The following is a 21,542-nucleotide window of genomic DNA, read 5'->3' on the forward strand; positions in this document are numbered from 1 at the left end:
AGTGCTTCAAGGGGGAAGGAGAGTGGCTACCTGGGTTATCTTCTGGTATTCCATTAGGTTCATCCTTTGTATTCTTTGATTCTTGTAATTAGTTGTCTTAGTGATGGGTAGAGGACTAAATTTCTAGAAAAATGAGGTGTAAGAGAGTCTGTTGGGGGGATCCTCAAAAGAAGTCCAGGAACAGCCTCTGTTCTGTGCATCTGCGTTGCCAACAAAGAATCTTATAGGTATAGTAGCCGCCATCTCACAGGTACACAGGGCATGGCCAGAGGGGTCATGGAACATTGAAGATGCAGAGCAGAATGATGCTGCACAGTTCCTTCATGTAGCAACTATGACCCTTGAATCCATCCTGTGTACACCTGCCAATCTCTGGGCTTTTTTTTGGCCAGACTTTGATTTTTCCTCATTTTTAAAGCCAACAGAGCCACAGTTCTATTGTTAAGAGACCCTAAACATGCAAAATGGCCAAAGATGTTAAGTTATCATTTTAATATGATTCCTGTCTTTGTTAAAAAAAAAATCCTACACCTATAGTCAAGGAAGAAACAGGAGGGGGGGTTTTATCAAGGAAGCAAAGCCTTCAGAACAGCAATAAAAGTCTCAGGTAGGGATGCTGGAAATCTCAGGCTAATCCCAACAGTGTCTGCTTTCCGCTAAACAGGCTTCAGTTGGCAAATCAAAATTTAAACTGGACACAAACTTGCATCAGAAGGTAGCATTCACCCTCACTGCCCAATTCAAGGGACTTCTCTGTTTTCATTGTTCGTTTTTGGCATTTTCTTAGCTGTCACCTGACCCACACCTATGTATTATTCATTTCCTTCACACCTAGGGTCCTGCATTGTATGTGTTTACAGCAGGCAGGAATGGCGTGCTGGCTGGGCAAGGACTGGAATACTAATGAGGTCTTTGGAGCTCACCCTGGTATGTATCAGGCTTGCCCAATGCATCTGCCACGCCCCTAACACAGTCAGGCTAACTGTAAGTCATCGCTTTCATTCTTTTCAGAGTACAGGAATCAATCGGGAGGGCCATGGGGGCAAAATCTCAAGCAACTGTGCAATCTGTCGTCATGAGGACCTTTTACAATTCAGTTGCTCGCTCTTGTTAAAAAAAAAAAATCTGCTGTTCAGCTGTCTTTCAATCCCAGAAAGCCCTGCTGTGCATTGCTCTGAATAAAACAAAACAAAACAAAACAAAAAACAGAATAGCAAGCATCAGCAGCATCCAAACACATTGACGGGATGCTCTGCTTTCCCCTTAGAACTTGTTTTAAACCTGGTAGGTAAGGAGTCCTTTAATTCTTGTTGAAAAAGTCCAAATACGTTGCCTGCTTTTTGACCACTCCCCCCCTGAAGTGACTTCCCTACAAGGCCACAGAGGGGGAAGACAAACTGTCCTAGATGATCTGGTGTGTCTGGATAGGGGACCTCTCTATTCTGAGTAATAGGGAGAGAGGATACAGGAGGGAGGGTGGGGCCGAGAGGAGAGGAGGAAGGGGCCTATGACTGAGATGTAAATTGAATTACTTAATTAAAAAAGAATTGGGATTCTCTTTAACAAACTGAAATTAACAGCAGAGAACCCGCCACACATTACTTTTTCTAAAATCACATTTTTGAAGATTTCTTGTATTGCCATATTCTGAAGAGAATGCCCTATTAAATTGTCTTCAGATTCCTGACAGAGAAAGATTTAGTCTTGGTCAGCATTTACAAGAGCTTAGGTTATTTCTGAGCACAGTGGTACGGCTGTAGCAAACACTACACACAGTTTTACAAAGAGTAAAAATTGTGTTTTGAGGCTGGCTAGTCGAGGCCTAGAATGCTACAAATTTGGAGACTGTTAGGGGCCGGATTTCTCATGGTATTCTTGTGATATATCCTTATATAGGAGCAGGGACAGAGAGAATCTCTGAGGTTCTCTTTTAAGAAACCCAATCCATTCATGCAGCTTCTGTTCGCATGTTCTAAGGACCTCACAAAGCCTTTCTCAAGACCATCAGACTAGGGTAAGAATCTTAACTTGCGCAATTTGGGCCGCAGTTGTTTTTTCATCTTTTCTACTAAGGTTCACCAGAATGTGCTTGGTTCTTATACATAGGTCACATGAAAGCTAAGTAATAATAAAACATAGCTAGAGGGTTTGGGTCTGAATGCAATATAGTCATAGTATTTTATTCCTTAGTCAGATTGCTTTCTAGGTAGATTTTTTTTTTTTTTTAGGTGGGGCTGGGAAGGATGAGAGGTTCAGTGGCCTGAGGCAGATGAAGTCTATTCATGGGAAAGTAAGATAATTACTCCATCAACTTGAAGTTGTTTAGAATGTCAACATCAGTAACAGTCTTTGGAGCTCTGCAACCTCACTCGTGGCAACTGCAAAACCATAAAGCAAGAATGAATGTCCTTTAGAGTTGGTAACAGGGTGACTGTTGCTTTTATATCTTGCTTTCTGGAATACCCGGAGGCAGCTTCAAAGTCTGTGCTGTGGTTCTGACTGCTATACTTGGAGGACTCTAGGGAGACAGAGAGGGAATAGCAATGTTTTTACAAATACTAAAAAGTTTTACATATTTAGAGGCTGGCTAGTCCAGGGATAGCAAGCTGCGGATTTGCAATCTGTTAGGGGCCTGATTTCCTATAGGGATGTTTCAGTTTCATTGTTTGTGTGTACTACTTGGGTTCAGTTGGTGGAAGCATGTCACTCTAGAAGCGCAGAGACTACGGCAATGAAAAGTACGGTCTTCAGATGTAGTATATTGCCACAGTATGTTGCTCATTAGGTGTAGGACTTTACACTCTGGTTTACTTTGGAAATTAACAACATAGTTTGTAATACAGTGATTATCTTTCCTGAGTGTGGTAGGGACTTTCCAAAAGTTCTGCCTATGGAGAAATTGGTGCTATCCACAAATAGTGATAATGACCAAGGTAGCTCATTAACTGCACATTGAGCTTTCTCCCCATCTAAAAAGGAGGATTTCTCTTAAATATGATCATCAGCTTCATTTATTTTATTTACACACACACATGCACACACACACCCCTTTGGTCTTGGCCTTAAATATTTTCAGAGATTCTGAAACTGACCTCTAAACCAAAGATTTTTTTTCAATTATTTAATTTGCATTCTTATTGCGTTAAGATGGAGGAGTCAGAGTGTAAAGATTTGTGGTGATTTCATCATCCTCTTTTCACCTTTCCCCTCTCAGGCAGAGTTTTCCCGAAAGTCTTAGTAAGGGAATCTGCACTTCCGAATCCCAAGTCTGCTGCATCCCTTTGATGAGTCGGTGTGTGATGGCGATGATGCCAGTCTAGCCTGCATTCATTCTGGAGTCCCGTTCCCTGGGGATCCCTCTCTTCACATTCCATCAGTCATGATGCCACCTCAAGAACATGCGAAGCCTCTCTTCCTTCCTCTGTATTCACACTACCTCACTTAGAGCTCGCCTTTATCTTTCTATAGACTGTTCTCATAGGTCTCCCCATGTTTCTCTGCTTCCACATCACTGGTTAATAATTTCGAAGTTTTTAAAATCTGGTTTGTCAACAACAAAGGAAACATCAGGCTGAATTTTGCTTAAGTATGGTTGAGTTTATGTTTTTATACTTTTATTATTACACAAATTAATAAACAAGTATAAGGGCTGGAGGGATGGCTCGGCAGCTAAGAGTGCCTGCTGCTTTGACACAGGACTTGAATTCAGTTCCCAGAGAATTTGTCAGACAGGCTCACAAACACCTATAACTTCAGCTCTTGGGGACTTAAACCCTTTTTTGTGGGGCTCCATGGGCAATCATGGAACCACCTGGACATATTCATACACACACATAAATATAAAATGTAATTTAACATTTTTAAAGTATCAAAATAGAAATGAATGTATGTAGATAGGTATATGGATATACACACTCTTAAACTTCCTTTTAACCCTCCATAGATTGCTTTGATCGCCCTATAGCATGTGTACATTGAGCTTTCGTTGTTGTTTTACTTTGTGTGCCTGGTGCAATTTGAACTCAGGGCCTCACATATGTTAGGCATACTCTCCACTACTGGATTAGACCCTCAGCGCCTTCTATTTTGAAACTTGTTGAGTGATTCACATGCATCAAAGTAGTATAGCATTTGACTTATCAAAAGAAATGTTTTCACTCAGAGTGCCTTGGCTGTTCAGCAAACCATTCGTGTGGTTCAACATCACAGCCTAAATCCATGGCTTGTGATATAAATCCAGTGCTGCTACCACCACACATATCCTGGTGGGCAAAGGTGATAGGTTTCCTAATAACTGGCAGGCAGGGTGACTGAACAGCTGGGGTTCTCCAGTGTTTCAGTCCTTCAGTCCATGGGATCTTGGTGAGTGAGAGGCCTTAGAAAGTTTTTCTAACTCCAACAATTCTTTGCCAACATTGTGATCGTTTCTAAAGTGATTGAAAGTGAAGGAAGTACTTTGAAAAATGGAAAGACACTGGTTCTTTTGGCCTGAATGTTCAAATTAAATCCTCCATCCTTCTTAGAATGTGAGTGGGCGATGGAGACACTTCCTGCCTATATCTGAGATGGGCTGAGGCTAAAGGTAAGGGGCAGAGCTGAAGGACATGCTATCCCCTTAACCTTTGTCAGGCCTCGTCATGCTCACTGTCTTCAAATTTCTGCTGTATATTTTGATCCCGTCTCCACAGCAGCTGCTTACGAATGTGTTGCCACTAATGACACTGAAAATGTGGTGAGCATATAAATAGATCTTTCTCCTGCAGAGCTGTTGTTATTTAGGAAGTCTTAGGAGGTCCTAGGGGAGGATGGAGATACAGGGAAATAGTTTGTTTATAAAAATTAATAGTTATAAATATTCAAATACAATCAACCAAACATCTAATGTATAATAAATAGTTATTCAAGATTTCCCTCGTGTGGTAAGTAAAAGTCTTAAAATTGGTATTCGCATTTGGAAACTATCAGTGGATAGCTTCTATTATTTTTTTTTTTCCTGTGAAACTTTGTCTTAGTGGTTTAGGGAGCTTAATAGCAAAGTATAACAACAAGCGTTGGTTCACAATAAATACCCCTTTCAAGGATTTAATTCATTTATTTTACAACATAAAATTTATATTCTCTTACAAAAAAGCATGTATTCTATTATATTCATATGTTATAGCTTTTGCTTCGTACAGAAGTTTGAGGAGAGGCAGCAGTCTGGGATTTACAAACCCTATTTTGAAAGAAAGACGATAACTAAATAGCAGGAGTAAAATTTGTCTTTTTGGAATCCTGAAACCTTGATACATTGATTCTTTTCTTTGCTGCATGACACGTTATAGTAGAGTACACGAACATGTAGAATTATAATGTTCTCTCATTGAGAGTGGTTTCCCTGGGTTTTTGAAGGGATTAACAGCAAAGGAGGAAGGTAGTTTCCTTAGAAGCTTTTCTTTGTTTTTAATTTATGTTAATTAACTCAGAAATGACCTCCAGTAGTGTTTGAGTCTCATGAAGTTTGATTTTAAACCATTCTTTAAGGTAAACTTCATGAGAGGTGAGACATACATGGGTAACTGGAACTAAATACCAATGGTTTTGAAATACCAATGGTTTTGAAAAATACAGATCTTCAGAGGAATTTTACAAAGCAAGCTGGCAGCTAAACACTCCTGTGTGCTGTGGTTGGCAGCAACAATGTCCAGCTGTCACAGCTCACCTTTTTCCTTCTCCTGTACTTCGTATCTACAATGAAGAGTTCCAAAGACAGGCTAGATCCCTCAGGTTCTTCCCTGAGACCACATTAAAGACCCCCCACCCACCCACTCACACCGTCAACTCAATGGTCAAGACTATTAGATCCCTTAGAAGAAAGTAGAGTAAATGGTTTCCACCTCCTTAGGAAAAGCCGTGTGAGATTATGGCCACTGCCCTGTGATAGAGGAAAGCCATCAGTCAGAGTGAATAGTGCTTCCTTTTATGAAGCCTGCTCTGAAATGATGCACTGTTACTTCCCTTAACACTCCAATAATGTGAGCACGTTTGTGGGTAAACAGATAGTAGGGCCCCACGGTGTCGCCCAAGAGGACTCAGGTGGCAGACAGTCTCATGGGCAAAAGTGTGAAGGGTTGAGAATGGATGCAGTCTCTAGCAGGATGTGATGTTCACACATTTAGCATCCCAAGCAGGTAGAGGGGTCAAAATGCCTGTACCCAACCCCAGCTTCAACCTGAGCCACAGTCTCATGTTCACCTTCCTTCTAGTGTGAAATAGGTTACTTAGCTTATTTTTACCTGATTCTTACAAATATGTAAAGAAGGCAGGAGAGATGTAATGGGCCAAGAAAGTGAGAATGTTGCACTACAGGTGGTTAATTTTTGGACAGTGTCAGATACTTACGTATCCTGATAGGGGAAATTACATTTGATGGTTAATTACTGACGTACAAGTTTATTTACCTGATTTTATCTCAGAGAGCATAAGCTGGTTTCTTGCCATGTAAATGGGATAAAGAAGGTAATGGCACGGTGTTTATGCTAGTCTTCTATGTGACGCTTCATAGGTAAAGATAGGGCATCGGGTTGAGTTCTCAGCATGCTGCTTGCATTCTCATTCATTTTTGTTAATGTAAATCAGTCTCTTAATGACATGACCACCACTGTTCTGCCCATTCTGGGCCCAAGCTTGTCCCTTAACTCGGAACAGGTAGAGCATTAATATCTTTTAATTTTAAAAGCTATAATAAAAAATGTTCCACAGTATAAAACTTCTTGCACCTAATGCCGTGAGTGGAAGATTCCACTTCCAACCTCATGTGACAAAATGTAGTCAAATTTTAGGCATATTAAAAACATTTATAAAACTATATTCAGGATTTATGCATAAGATGTATATATGAAGCATAAATTTTTGTGTGTTTAGACTTGTATATCACCTCAAATATATCTCATTACAAATATGTCAGTATTCAGAAACCTGCAATTCAATACACTTTGCACATAACCATTTTGTATAAGTGATATGCAGCCGTGAACAGAGTTCTCAAATGTTACTTGATAATTTGCTCTCTGAAGAAAAGCTACTTAATTTGAGCAAAATTAATTGTGTTTGTTGACTTTAAAATGTCATCTAGTTTGCTGGGAATCTACATTTTTCAGTGTGTTCTTGAACACTTCAAAAGTTAATGAAGGATGCTAAGTCTTAAGGAAAACCACTGAAGGCACCACATAAGGAAAAGATAACGATACTGCTGTTCAAGGTTGCTTTGGAATTTGGCAATTGTGACTGTGAACTCACCCTTTCTCCCCTGCTCTGTAACCAGCCATGAAGTAGACTGGCCAGTAGGGGACACTCTAGGCATGCTCCCAGCTGAGTGATGGGTTGACATTTGAAGAAATAACAAAGACCGTCTTTTTCTCTTTTTTTAATTAAAAATTTATTTTTAATATTAATTACAGCTTATTTAGTTTGTCTCCCAGCTGTAGCCCCTCCCCTCATTCCCTCCCAATTCCACCCTCCCTCCCTCATGTCCTCCCATGATAGGGGAAGTCCTCCTCCCCTTCCCTCTGACCCTAGCCTATCAGGTCTCATCAATGTCCTCCTTTGTGGCCTAGCAAGGCTGCTCCTCCCTTGGTGGGGGGAGGTCAGAGAGCCAGACACTGAGTTCATAAGACCATCTTTTTCAATAGCTGTCTTCCCTGTGATTCAGGGCACCCTGCTTAGAACTTGGTCTTTGTGGTGACTTGCTCTTGGCACTTTTAAAGTAACTTTTATGTCATTCCTGTGACTGTGTCATTACCAGTCGTCTGCACTTCACTGAATGAAAAAAAAAAAAAACCACAGAACAAAACTAAAGGGGTCTTGTAATCCAATTTAGCATCATTGTGGGTGGAAGTAGGGGTGGTAGTCTCCATCCCGGAGGTCGAATTCTAGATATCCTCAAAAAACAAAACTGCATATGAAAACAGAACGCAGCTCATCTTAGAAAAGCAATAGATAATTGCATTCAGTAAATCTAAAAACACCGTCAGGTAGCTTTTAATTTCAGAAGAAAAACAGACTTTAGGAAGAAGAAATTGGAGAGAAAAGAGAAGAGAGAAAACAATTTTCTTGGTCATCCAGCCTTGAAAGAAAAGGCAAATAAATGGGATTAAAATAGTTTCCATGAAAACAAAACTTACAAAGCACACACTTTTTATTCAAAGCTTACAAATGCTGAATGGAAAGGTTTCCTTGGAATAAAACCTCAACACCTCTGGAAGTGTGTCCTGTAGGACTAAAATGCAGAGGTTATGATTTCAATGTGTCTTTCCTTTGCTTTCTTTCTTTCTTTTTTTTTTTTTAATCACATTTTCGTTGAGAGACTTGGCTGTGTGTAGGCATTGAACAGCTGGTGTATGGAGCAAGCAGAGCCCAAGCCATTGGAGTAGGGATCAGACCATTTCATGGGTGCCACAGCAGTGAACCAGCTCTGTGGGAAGAGTCTGGAAGTTCAATTTCTCGTTCAATGTGATTGAAACTTCTAGGCATATAGGTGAATTACTTAGGGTCACTGGACATGGCTCAGAAAAAGACAGCATTAAGCATTAAGAAGGGTATCTGAAGAGACTATTGTCGGGACGCCTAGCCGGTAAAGTCCCTCCCTCACCTTCTCTCAGGAGCATTCTGGAAGCTATGTTTTGATGGCTTGGGAGTTGGGTGGTACGCACAAGAAGCTGTTTTTACTTGCGGTTTTGGGTTTTGTCTTTTTTTTTTTTTCCTGTTCAGTTTCAGAAGAACCTGAAATGCAATTCGTCACTTTCTTTCCTAACCGTCTGGCCCGCAGCTTCCAGCCATACAAACCTTTTCTGTGCTTTTTAGTATGATTCTTGTGCGACCCAGAGTTTGATTCCCTTCTGCTCATCTTGTCCTTCTCATTCTTGGAAAGAAAGATGTGAGCCACATATTCGTCCACAGGGATCTGGTTGGTCAGTTCATCTACTGAGTGGTCTCAGCAATTCATCCCATCAAATATCTGTTAGCAGTCTGCAAAGGAGGCCATTTCTCTTGGCACTAGCTCCATCCGGGTCAGCAGCAGCTGCTCCAGCTGTGAGGAGGGGGCAGGCAATGGTTGGGTGGGCAGCTAAGTTAACTGTGAGCTTACACCTCAATCACAAGCCTTTTCTCAAGGGACTGACAGAATGGCCAGTGATGGTGCCACTTAAGTGGGGAATGGAATGTAAGGGCTACCTGGTCTCTGTAGATGGCTACATGAACTTGCAGCTTGCAAATAAGAAGAAAACATAGATGGGGAGATGTCTGGACATCTGGGTGAAGCTCTACCCGGTTATAATCCTGTAAATCAGAGGTATTGAAGAAGAGGGAGAAGATGAGGGGGGTTTATATGTACATGTATATATTTATTACTTCAAAAATATGTAAAAGAAAAAGAGAGAGAGGGAAAAAATACCCTTTTAGTTTTTGATTGAAAAACATCTCTTTCCAGGATGGAGATTGAACTTGGTGGTGAATATTTCCCCCAAAGTAGAGCTTTTGATTGGATAGAGAGGACTTGATCCTGATAAAAAATGAAAATTGCATCATTTTTTTTTCCTAAAATACCAGCGCTTATGTACATACGTGCGTACTTGCATATAGATCGAGCCACATAGTGATGCAGTATGTTGGACAGACAATGATAGCTTATACTTCTTGACCACTGGAGTCATCCGAGCAGCCTTCGACCAAGGTGACTCCTCTAAAACCCATCCCTGCATTTCGGATTCGTGAGAAAATAAAGTAGAATTTCAAAGCTTAGAATATTAACAGAAGTTTGGGATTAGCAATATTTTTCACGAGACACTTTAGTAAATGATATACTCAGGAATCTTTTGAAATTTTTTATTTCAAAGTGACACACTACAATAGTGTCACTTCATAACAAATTATACTTAGCAATTATTTTCCAATATGGTAATTTCAATTAAAATATAGATTTAAAATTCTAATGGTAATCAAGCAAATAATTTTTAGTTTGTAAACATGCTTATCTGTGCTCAGGAATTTTAAACTCAAAGTAAAATTTATGTAATAAATAAATTTAAATATTTTCATAACTGTGATTTTTTTGTACTAATTTGTAAAGAGTATTTAAAATGCTAATTAAAATCAGATTGTTAAATAAGATTGTGACTCCAAAAAAAAAAAAATTCTTCCTATTGTGAAACAAGTGAAACTCTCACCTGGAGAAAATTTGTATGTGTTTGTGTTTATTACGTGATTTGCCGCTTTGATCTTATTACCAGCATGCAGGCAAGGCAGGCGAAAGACTATGTGGTTAGGTAATATACCCTTCATGAATTTAAATTTCGACAGATAAGTCATGCATCTTCTACGGTTAAGGTACACAGATGGTGCGAACTGAGAAGACCCATGGGAAATGGAGGCTGTCAGCTTTCAGAGAAAAGATACACAAGCACCATAATTTTCTTAGGAAATGAAGAAATGTGTGTTACGTTGGAAGGTCAGTCTGGAACTTCCAATGCTGTAGACGTGTGGAAACTCAGAATCAGCAAACGTTAAAAACTTTCAGAGTGGAACAAAGGCTTATTCCCTAGTCGTGAATTCAAGCCATTAGCAAGTTGTTGGAAGCACAGGTCTGGCATAGAATTATTTGACTTCCCAGATTTGCAATTGGGTTGAGAATTTTTCTTTAAACCCGAGGGACTTTTCGGCTTTAGCAATCGTAGTAGGAAAGACTGAGAGAACACTCATTCGTGACACAGAGAAAGTGCTTCTCATTTCTTTACAGGGATACCTCTGAAGCAAGCTGTGTGCTTTTAATGCATTTTTTTCATAATTTGTATTTTAAAAAAGCCTTGTAACTGTATCCTTAAATGTGTATGTTGGAGAGAGAGAGGGATGACTTTTTTCAGTACCCTTTCTGAATTCTAACAGTGTGCCTGGTGTTTTGTTCCGAAGGTTTGCTCAAGAGCAAACGAAGCTACCCTACAAAAGCTGCCAGGTAGATACACTATTACCACAAGTGACACTGGAGGTTAGGGCTTTAAGAACCTTCTGAAGGTTCTCACAGCTGGCTACTATATCACAATGTCCGGCACCACTTCCTAACCTGCCAGAGCCTACATAAGATTTAGGTATGAGGCAAGGTTGCCCTCTTTCCTTTTATCCTACATTCTTATAGTTCTCTCCACTTGCTGCTCACTCACATGATCCAGTGAGAGATACTTTCTAGCAAAAGAAAAGTTACTAGAAAAAGGAAGGTTAAAAGACAGGTTAAAAGGCTGGGCCTTAGCATGTACCTCCTACCTAGAAAATCTGCTTCAGTGCTTTCTAATCTGAAAAAACTAGTATACCACTTTTCTACCCCTGGGGAAAGGGGAAGGGAGAGACAGAGGAAGGGAGAGGTGGAGACACACACACAACACACACACACACACACACACACACAGAGAGACAGAGACAGAGACAGAGACAGACAGACAAATGGAGAGAGAGGACATTTTATGCAATGTGCATATATGAATATATCATACGCCTGAGGTTTTCTGTGAGTCTGATATGCCTCTGTTCATGTGTGCTTTGTGTGTCTGTGAGGCAAGCATGTGGGAGATGCATTTGTGTCTACGTCTGTGGTATATGCTCTTGAGTATATTTTGTGGCACGAATGTATATGCAATACGCACGTAGCATGTGCGCGTGTGTGCGAAGCGTAGATGCATGAATGTGTCCTCTGCAGGAGTGAACATGTGTATGCTTGCCTGTGTCTTCAGTGCCCTGCATGTGGCACCCTGGGTGCAGGGGTATAAACTGAGTGTCCAGTTTAAATGCCGTGTGTGCCGTGTTGTGCTGGGGAAGTAGAAAAGACAGAAAGGGGCAGGAAAGGAGCAGATAGACATATTCGGGGGCTTATCTCACTAGACGAGTTATAACTGAACCTGCTATAGTCTTGAACTTTGGAATTGTGGGTAAAGTCCCACCAGCTCTGTCACTAGCCATGTACACTACAGTGTAGCTAAGCTTGTTTACACATTAAAATTTCTCATCTCTGGAAGCTTCTGAGGGTAGAACGAGTATTGTACGGGCTGAAATTGCTAATAACCTTTGAAATGCTAAGCCAAACATAAAAGAGTGTGTATTTCATTAGAAATGGTGTTTCCCCGGCATTGTGTGCTGTTCCAGAGGAGCAAAATAACATGCAGTCTCCTGATGGGAAACCTACCATTATGTGCCTCTACCTTCAAGAGCTTTCGCAATTAATTTTCGTTGCCTCGATATAGCATAGTGTGTCAAAAAGAATAGCTATGCAGGGCACCTAGCATGTGGTTTTTGTTTATCCATCGATCCCGGTGTTAATTCATGAACAAACAAGGCCATTTTAATTAGAAGCTGGATACTAACTTTGGGTACCTAAAATAAAGCCTTGAGAACTGAAGATGATTTTGTTTCAGATAATTATTGGTTAGACATAGAGGAATGGATGGGACTATATAGCATACCTCATTCCCTGAAATGATTGAACACAGAGTTAGAATATGATCCAATAATGTTTCTTACCGGAATACATCAAAAAGTGTGATAGCGTAGCCTGCCCGATGTTATAACTCAATATTTACACCAACGGTTTTGGTAATAACCAACAGTAATCCATCACACGAAGAATAGACACATAAATGTAATATATTCCTACAGTGAATATTAATAAATTTGAGAAGAAGCTCCTGTAGTCATGCCTGGTGTCACATAGTTGAACCTTGGAAACTATGCATAAGTAAAAAGGTCCGGAATGGCGTTATGCAGGATTTACTTTATATGAAATGTTTAGAGTAGATACATCTATAGTTAGAAATAAGTGGTGATATGTGGCTGGGTGAGGGACGGATACTGGAAACTGAAAGGGTAAATGACTCTTTTACGTGTTAAAATATTCTAAACTGTGGGAATGTGTTCACAACTGTGAATAACATAAGGTCCTTGGCTTGGACCTTTACAAACATTTGGTGTGTCATTGGAACGGTTTGTGTAGAGAGGAAAGATGGCTTTGTACCACAAAGCACCTCAGAACACAAAATCAGCCTGTGCTGATGCTTAGTCAAGGGCAAAGGAACAGGGCAGTGCCAGAGGGCTTCTCCCCTCCCCACCCTTCTTTCTCTGCTTTTATTTCTAATCCTATATATATATATATAAATATTGTAAGGAGTTAATTTAGTGTTATGGCTAATACATATTCAGAGTAGCTGGTTTCTGTGTTTTGTGATTTTCAAGTATTTTCTAAGATGACATAGGGAGGTAGGAAGTTGGGGCAGGTCCTCTGTGCTTAATAGTTGTGGGGAAAATGTTCCCGTATGACTTTCCTTCTGTTTTACTCTCATGCTCTGGCATTGTGTCTTACACCTACCCAACACTGTGTCCTGCCTCTACTCCCAGTCTTCACATCCAAATGTCAACTCACCGCAGTTTCAGATGGATGGAATGGGATGCATCCTCCTGTCACATCCTTACATACAAATAATGACTGGAAGAAAACATCTTTCTGTGTCATTTAATTGAAGAAATACCAGTTCTATATGCAGCTATAGGAACCTGATGATTAGATGTATTTGTTTTTCACTTTCAACTTTGAGATGTTGGATGTATTTCAGATCAAGAAATTAATATTTCTGTAAAATGTCTTAGTGCAATGAATGTTCCCAGAATGTTCTTCAACCCTCATTACTATTATTAAGTCCAGTTAATTTGCTTTGAATAACTGAGTGGTATTTCTGTGTAGTCCCATCTATGTCCCGTAACTGTCAGGATGGAGTTACTGGCTTACAAGGGAAGATAATGCATCATCAGTTTGTCGGCCTTGTGCTAGGAGCCTTGTGTCTCTGATAGTCTCCATAGTGTAACTCGAAGAAAAGAAAGCAGTAAGATCTGAACCTCTTCATGAAAATGAATATTTCCTAATTGCCAGTTGATGAAAGGTTTGAGGTTTGGGCGACATTATGCTTGACAATAATGATTGTGCTCCACTGAACGGTGGGCTCCACTTGTCTGATGACCAAGGCCTGTCTATCTATCTGTCTATCTATCTATCTAGAATCCTCACAACCACTCACAAAGGACAGAAGAAGTCCATGATAAGACTAACTCCCCCTCCTTTAGAAGAGAATTGAGAAAAATAATTTTGATTAACTATTAAAACTTGATATTAAGGGTATTTTTCTTTATTAAAACTTGACAACAAATGTACTACTACTCTGATTTTTGTTCTCATTCATCCATTGTTTTCATTAAGTAATCAATTATTGACCAGCATATGAAATGGCGCTTCATAAAAAATTCAACATATCCTTTGGGACAAGGCTTGTAAGCTGGCTATTTGTCTTACTTAAGGTTTATTTACTTTTCCCTTATTTGCAAGTTCATGGCCTTTGCGACACTCATAAAACATCACTTATGGAGAAGGTATGAATAGATAGATGCAGTTACCACTTCACTTGGTATTTGTTGGTAATTGACAATAGCATGAATTTGTTATCACATACTGGCTTATAAAAGCATTGTCAAAACAAACTGTGTGACGTAGGTGTTTAAAATTTTATATGCACACACATGTATCATGCATGTATACTTATTTATTTAAAACAGCTTTAGAAATCAGTTAAATAGTTTCAGTGAACAGACCCGGTCTGCAGCATGATGAGCCTGTTGAGATTTCCACATATATTTCCAGGCTGCTCCTCACTTAATAAAAGACGGTTGTCATGGCTGGCTGCTGCCGACCCAGTGTCCCAGAGCCACACAGCCTTTCAGGTACTCCCAAACAGCTTCAGCCACTGACTCCTGACCACTTCCTCCTTGTCTTGCTAGATACTAGAATCAATCATTCCAGATATAACTTGGAATAACCCACAGAATAGAGGAATGAGAACAGAGTAAATGGTTTGTAAGGGTAAGAATGACGCTACCTCTCTTCATGTATGCAACACAGTTTTCCTATTGGCTCATTTATGCAATCTTGTCAGTCGTACCTCATTTTGCTACTTAGCATGGCCTCGCTGGGGCCTCGTGAAATTTCACCTTGGTTTAGGAATAGTCTATCCATCCTTGTCTTTTGGTTTTTTATCTTAATTTTACAATCTCCTCTCTGGCCATTACCTTCTCTAATAATTTCAAAATCCATCCTCCGAAGGTAATTTGTCCAGCTTTTCCAATCTAACTTCTCACTGCCATCATTCCATTTCCTTCTACTGGCTGCCCATTACTTCCCCAACCAATTTCAAGTGCTTATCTTTATCTCCAAGGCCATTCACCACTGCGCTTCTGCTCTCCTGGGCTTATCACCCCAGATTCCTCCTGCTGGCCTGTTACGTACATAATGACTCTTTCGAGCTGTACACTGCTACTGCCCTGAAGAGCTTTAATCTGCTCCTCAGAGCTTCTCATGCAAGAAAGTAATTGGTCTGAAGTCTCAGAGTCACCAAGGTTACATCAGGAAAGTTCAGTGATTTCTGCCCAGTGTTCTAGAGTGGCCTCTGTTTCTTCAGATCCCAACCACCATTCACTTAAGAGTAATTTAACGGAGGTCCTTAAGTGCCTGTCACACCAGACCAGGTTGTTTCTTTTGCAGTAACAAGAATTTAAGAAATCACAGAAACAGCATTCAAGTACCGATGGAGTTTCTCCTTAACTGAAGACTCCAACTGTGTGCTCGCTATAGAAGTCTAAGAAAGCGCTTGTTCTTTATATGGCCATTTCAGGAAACAGTATCAATACACAAGGCTTGTTTTTTTCCTTCTTGTATAGGACCTGGTTTTAGGAGAGCATTCTTCAAGCTGAACTGTTTTGCTGCTAAGTAAAAGTATAAGACATGTACCTGGAAGCATAAAAATCATTGTAACAGTCTCCGCCTCGTGGATACAACCGAACACAGGCATAATTTTCTTAACTAAACCTTTTGTATTGAGGGGTACATGCGTACATTGCTTTCATAACTCCCCCTGTGACAGAGGTTCTGAGAATGTCTATACGATGATGCCTTGATTTGTGCTTGACAATCAAAATTCACGCGTCAGTGTCTTCTCCAGTGTTCGCCTTTTGCTGCCATGTTTAATCACGGATTTTAAAGACACCCTTTTCTAATCTTTAGATGAATTAATAATTAAGTATTCTTCTTGCTCATATGCATGGTAGTCTGGTTACTAACACACATGGCTTGAGGATTATTTATAATTATTATCTTGGAGGTGCAGTGGCCATGTTTAATAGCATGACTTGGAAGAAACTTTGTTCTCTAGTTTAGGAGTTTGCAGAATGAGTGAGATGTCACCAAATAGTATTTTTAGAATTTTCGCATTGCTCACACATGAGCACCCTGGCAATTGCTCAGTGAGCGTGTCTGTTCAGCACTTTGTTCCTTGAAATCTTTGAAATCAAATCTTTCCTGGAATTTTTTTCCCCATCTCATGACATGTGGGTGGGGTTGGGTTATCACCAACACAATGGAACATCATTTCTCTTATGCTTCTCTGTGAAAATTCACTATTCCATTTTAAAAGTAAAACACTTTGGAGTTTGTATTTTCCTCTGTGAGACGTTGTGGGGTCCTCTGAGGGGCTAACCTGGTTTAGCCACACACACACACACACACACACACACACACACACACACATACATACACAAAATTCACACAGTGATTTTCATTGCTCTAATAGTAGCACACGGCAATATAACCATATGAACATTCTCTTTTTAAAAAAATTTTGTGTTGATGCTTTCCATAAACTTATATAAAAATAAAATCATAAAAAAGCTTGCTTGTTTAAATTTGGTTCAAATATTTACATATCTAACGTTGGACCACTTAATGTAAGCACATTTATATAACTTTTGGTATATTCATTCTTTTGTATACTTTTTTGTATATTTTTCTAGATGGAAGTATCATAAATACATTTCTCAGCAGAATGCCAATGCTCAGCTTTAGCTAATTTCTAGCTCTCATATGCATGTGTACATCATATAATAGAAGAAGCAGCTTAAGGCATGTTCATCTCTTACAGTGTTTTGTAACATGTACATACTGAGGGTATATTTCAGTGGCTATAGGTGTATCTGTAACCACTAATTTTGTTATTTTAAAAAAGTTTGTGGCCACAAGTGCTGGTGGATCTCTGTGAGTTCAAGGACAGACTGGTCTACAGAGTGAGTTCTGGAGCAGCCAAGACTACACAGATAAACCCTGTCTCGGAGAGAAAAAAAAGCTTGTAAATCTCAAGTGTCAAAAATAAAATGTGTTATATAAATCATGTAGTAAATGGAAGTAATATTATGAATCCTACAGTACATCTTCCTTGTTATAAAACTAACTATCTGTCTTTACCACATAAAGATAAAAGTTCGACGGGTACTGTTTCTTTTTTACATTTTGCTTTATTTTACCTATCCTATATGAATTATTAATCAGAAATTATGTATAACCTCATTTCTATGGTAATCTTTGTCACATGTGGTTCATAAAATTTGCTGAATTTAATGAACACTTCCCTTTCTGATTGGAACCCATGATTTTTCCATATTCCATGGGAATCATAGAGCCGAACAAGTATTGCAGACATGTGAAATATGTTTTTTTTTACAGTTTTTTTCACTTTGAGTGAGAAATGTAGAAAAGGCAATTGAAGCACACTTCCTAACTTATATGCACTTGTATTTAGCCAAAAAAATGTTCAAAACACATAACTATACACCAAGAAATCTAATCTTAAATGTAAAGATTTCTAAAAATATTTCTGGAGAACTATGTAGTCATAACCAACAAACACAAGTACAAATCACGTTCAAGTGAAACAGAAGGACATAGTTATACAAATTTTACCTTATGTATTTACTGTTTGGCAATGGGATTTATTCTGTCTGTTTTCCTGGGTGATTTTAAGACTAAATCCCTCAAAATTTCTGGGTGTCACACATTCTTTGTTTATAATGGAACTGTATCTATTTTTTTTTCACTTAGTTATGACACCCTGAGTATTTACTCTGCCTCCCAGGCTGATTCAGGTGGTTGACAAAAAGATGTATTTGTGTTTAGCGCTATCTGAAGCTTTATACAGCTCAGGGACCCCTGTTAAAACAAAGAATACATTGATCACAATGTAATATCTATTTAGAAAGTAAAGAAATCATAGCAGGCCTGAGATGTAGCATTCTGGTACATGAGACCCAGATTCAGTCTTTCTGTCTCTAGTAAATTCTTTCTCTTTTTTTTTCTCTCTCTCATACACACGCACACACACACACACACACACACACACACACAAATATTAACTAAAGTTGACCTATCCTACATGATCAAAAACTCTGTAAATTTAATTTAAAATTTCTCATTTCTTTGATAATTTTGTACAATGTGTTTTGATGATATTCAACTCCCTTCTCCTACAACTATTCCCACACCCACCCTCCATTTCCATTAATCCAAATTTATTTCTTTTTTTTTTAATTTTAAAATCATCAAGGCCAGTTTGTTCTTGGATATGTCGTTTTCCTGTGAAGCATGATCAAAAGAAGCAACATCTTGGCTAAAACTGACTCAGTATTTCTGAGCAGCTAACAATTGCCAATAGCTCCATGGCTGGGAGTGGGAATTCATGGTCACTCCCTTCTCTGTGGTGGGTTTTCACCTGGCTTGGGCTCACACAGGACTGTACATGAATCGCGAGCTCATATGTGCAGCTGCCCTGTTGTGTACAGAAAATACCATTTCCTTTTTGTCATTCCCTGCCTCTCACTCATAGACACTTGGCTGCCTTTTCTTCTGCAATGATGCTTGTGCCTTAGGAGAAGGAGGTTCAGTATATATGTTTTAGTTAGGACTGAGCATTTCCCAATCCCTCAGCCTGTGCACCCGGTCCAGTGTTAATCACCATCTACTGCAAATAGAAGCTACTCTGATAAGGACTGAAGGTTGCATTAATCTATGGTATAACGGTAAGTTATTAGTAGTTGGCTTAATAGGCGTCCATTAAATGAAACAATAGTAGGGTGTTCTCCCCTGTGGCGTGTTATTTCTCTGACCATAGGTTCTTGGCCTGATGACGGTACAATGTATAGGTTTCATCTTGTGAACCAGAACTTTAATCCAAGTAGAAAGTGCTTGACTGCTGCCATGACAACGGTGCTACTAACTGCCCCACTTGGCATGTCTGGCCATGCCTTGCGCTTCACAGGCTGGGGTCAGAGTGTTAATTACTTCCACAGTGGCACGCCTAGACCTTCCAGAACTATAAAAGCTAGCCAGTGAGGATAAAGTTTCCACATCCGCACCAGATTGATTTCTACATGTTTTGGGACTCAAATGTGCGAGCTCTCCAGCAACAGGGTCTTACCATCACGCTTTGAAGGGTAGCCAAGGACATTAACAATAGCTTGCAATATTGGGGGTGTATTGGATCTCACTGGCAAGCAGCTCGAAAGGATGCAACCAGTTTTTGGCACTGGGCTTTTTATTTATTATTCTCTGTTGTCTACGGGGGCATTGCTTTCCTGTTATGGGGGAGCTACATTTTAAGTCTTTTTATTTATGTTTATGTATACATTTTAGGAAAGTTCGACAATAGTAGATTCCTATGTGACATTTAAAAAAAAAATGAAATTCTTTAGTGTTATTTATCCCTTCCTATAATCCCTCTTCTACCTTGCCATCTCTTTCCCATCCTGGTTTATCCCTTCCTGCTCCATTTTTTCTTTTCGATCTTTTATATTAATTTTAAATTTATTTGAGTCTATGATTTTTAATTAAATTTTTATTTTTTATATTAATTACAGTTTATGTACTTTATATCCCAGCTGTAGCCCTCTTGGACATTCCCTCCCAATCCCACCCTCCCTCCCTCATCTCCTCCCTGCCCCTCTCTAAGTCCACTGATAGGGGAGGTCTTCCTCCCCTTCCATCTGTGGGTCTATAATTTTGGCTGCTTCTTCTCTGATTGTTTCTTGTTTCAACATGGTTGTAGTTGTTGTTGTTTTCTTTTTTTCAGTGCTGAAAACAACCAGACAATGGAGTCTTTCCCTTAATATTATTTAACTTGTCTAAACTGCCAGTAATAAAATATCAGGCAGTTTAGACAAGTTAAATTAAGTTTCTGAATTTGTTACTGGTGGTATCATGCCCATTCTTAAAATTGTAGCCAAATGTGTTTGTGTGGGGAGGATTGTCAAATGTCTTTCACGTTTGAGCTTCCTGGTTTGGAAGAATTTTCAAAGATGTGCTCAAAGCTTTGTGCTGTAAGTCTTGTTTGTACTCTGTACTGCACAGACTTGTGGTACCTGGAGCCCTGGGGACTTTGATATCACATTGTGATCTCTCTCACTGTACCTTCAGGAGTGCTCGTGAAAGCTATTCTTGTATCAAGACAGTTAGCAAATGGCTAAGGATTTGTGAGGAGCCTAGAAACCACTGAATGGATTTACATCATGAAAAGCACCTCTTTATCTCATCTTCCAATTAACCAGCACAAAAGACCCACCATGGCCATCCTAATACCCTAGGAAATACACGATAGGAACACAATGAGTGTTTAGACTTTGCTTTGAAATTTCTGCAGTTAAAATAACACAGTCTTACAGAATTCCCAAAGCACATATATATATGCCAGCCTAGTGCAGAACCAGTTCCAGTGGCTGAGAAAGAGTCCATGCAGGGGATTAAGGCTTTACACCTCTTTTTTCCTGTTGTCACAATAAATCAACATCTGTTAGACAGGAACATTTATAGACCACCAAGAATCTGATTGTCTACAGAAACACAGAAACCAGCCCCCTGCTTAGGCAAAACTTAGTTCAACTTTCCTAGACTTCATCATTATTTCTCAGTTCCCCTTTAGGTGGCTAACAGTTCACAGTTTGAACTTACTTATAACAGCATCAGGCACTGAATAGTAATAATCTTTTACAGTGGGAGTGGATAGACTTCAGCAAGCTTTAAATGTTCATTAGTTTGCTTAAGTTTTGCCTTGCATAGAAAACAATTACCTCTTTCGTGTGACAGATACGAAGGAAGAAAGGAAAACAATGGAGTAAGAAAGGTTAAATGGAATGTGGGGTTTGAGGGCCAGGTAGAGATAGAAACATGCGGATCAATAACTAACACTAAAGACATTTGAAAAGGCTGTATGAAGACCTAGGGTTGTAGAAACTTCCAAAAATGTACATACGTGCACATATAATATGTATGTGATCATATATGTTGAAGTTATCCCCAACAGGGCCACGATTCCTCTCCCACATACCATAAATGAAAAGGCTCCATACCAGGTATGGACGTGTCATTTTTAGTAGTTGGCAGTGGGTATCATAGGTCCCTCAAACAATACAAACTATCGCCATTGCTCTTCGCTACTCACCATACTTGATGCTAACACTCTGGCACTGACACACCATTCTTGAATCACAGCAGAACTTAAAGAAACGGAGCTGGTGCTGATGTTTCATTCCTGATGGCGAGCATTGTTCAGGGTTCTGGAACAATGATAGTTACATGCCACCAGAGGATAAACGTGATCAGCAGTCTTTTCGTC

At 39.5% G+C, this 21,542-nt stretch overlaps 2 protein-coding genes across 3 annotated transcripts in view; both read left to right on the forward strand.

Moving 5' to 3' along the window:
* The window catches only part of Pde4d (phosphodiesterase 4D), an 820,129-nt gene that overhangs the window by 230,825 nt on the left and 567,762 nt on the right, over window positions 1-21,542 (forward strand). The gene's annotated exons all lie outside the window — the stretch shown is intronic.
* On the forward strand, window positions 8,995-9,338 carry LOC110553519 (small nuclear ribonucleoprotein F-like). The gene has a single exon (XM_060384596.1). The coding sequence runs from the start codon at window positions 9,088-9,090 to the stop codon at window positions 9,265-9,267; it is 180 nt and encodes a 59-aa protein (XP_060240579.1). The 5' UTR covers window positions 8,995-9,087; the 3' UTR covers window positions 9,268-9,338.

This window comes from Meriones unguiculatus, chromosome 6 (genome assembly GCF_030254825.1).
Source record: "Meriones unguiculatus strain TT.TT164.6M chromosome 6, Bangor_MerUng_6.1, whole genome shotgun sequence".
Lineage (NCBI taxonomy): Eukaryota > Metazoa > Chordata > Mammalia > Rodentia > Muridae > Meriones > Meriones unguiculatus.

Excerpts from the sequence above, each read along its gene's own strand:
- LOC110553519 (XM_060384596.1), top strand. The coding sequence starts at position 9,088 with ATGGTTGGGTGGGCAGCTAAGTTAACTGTGAGCTTACACCTCAATCAC.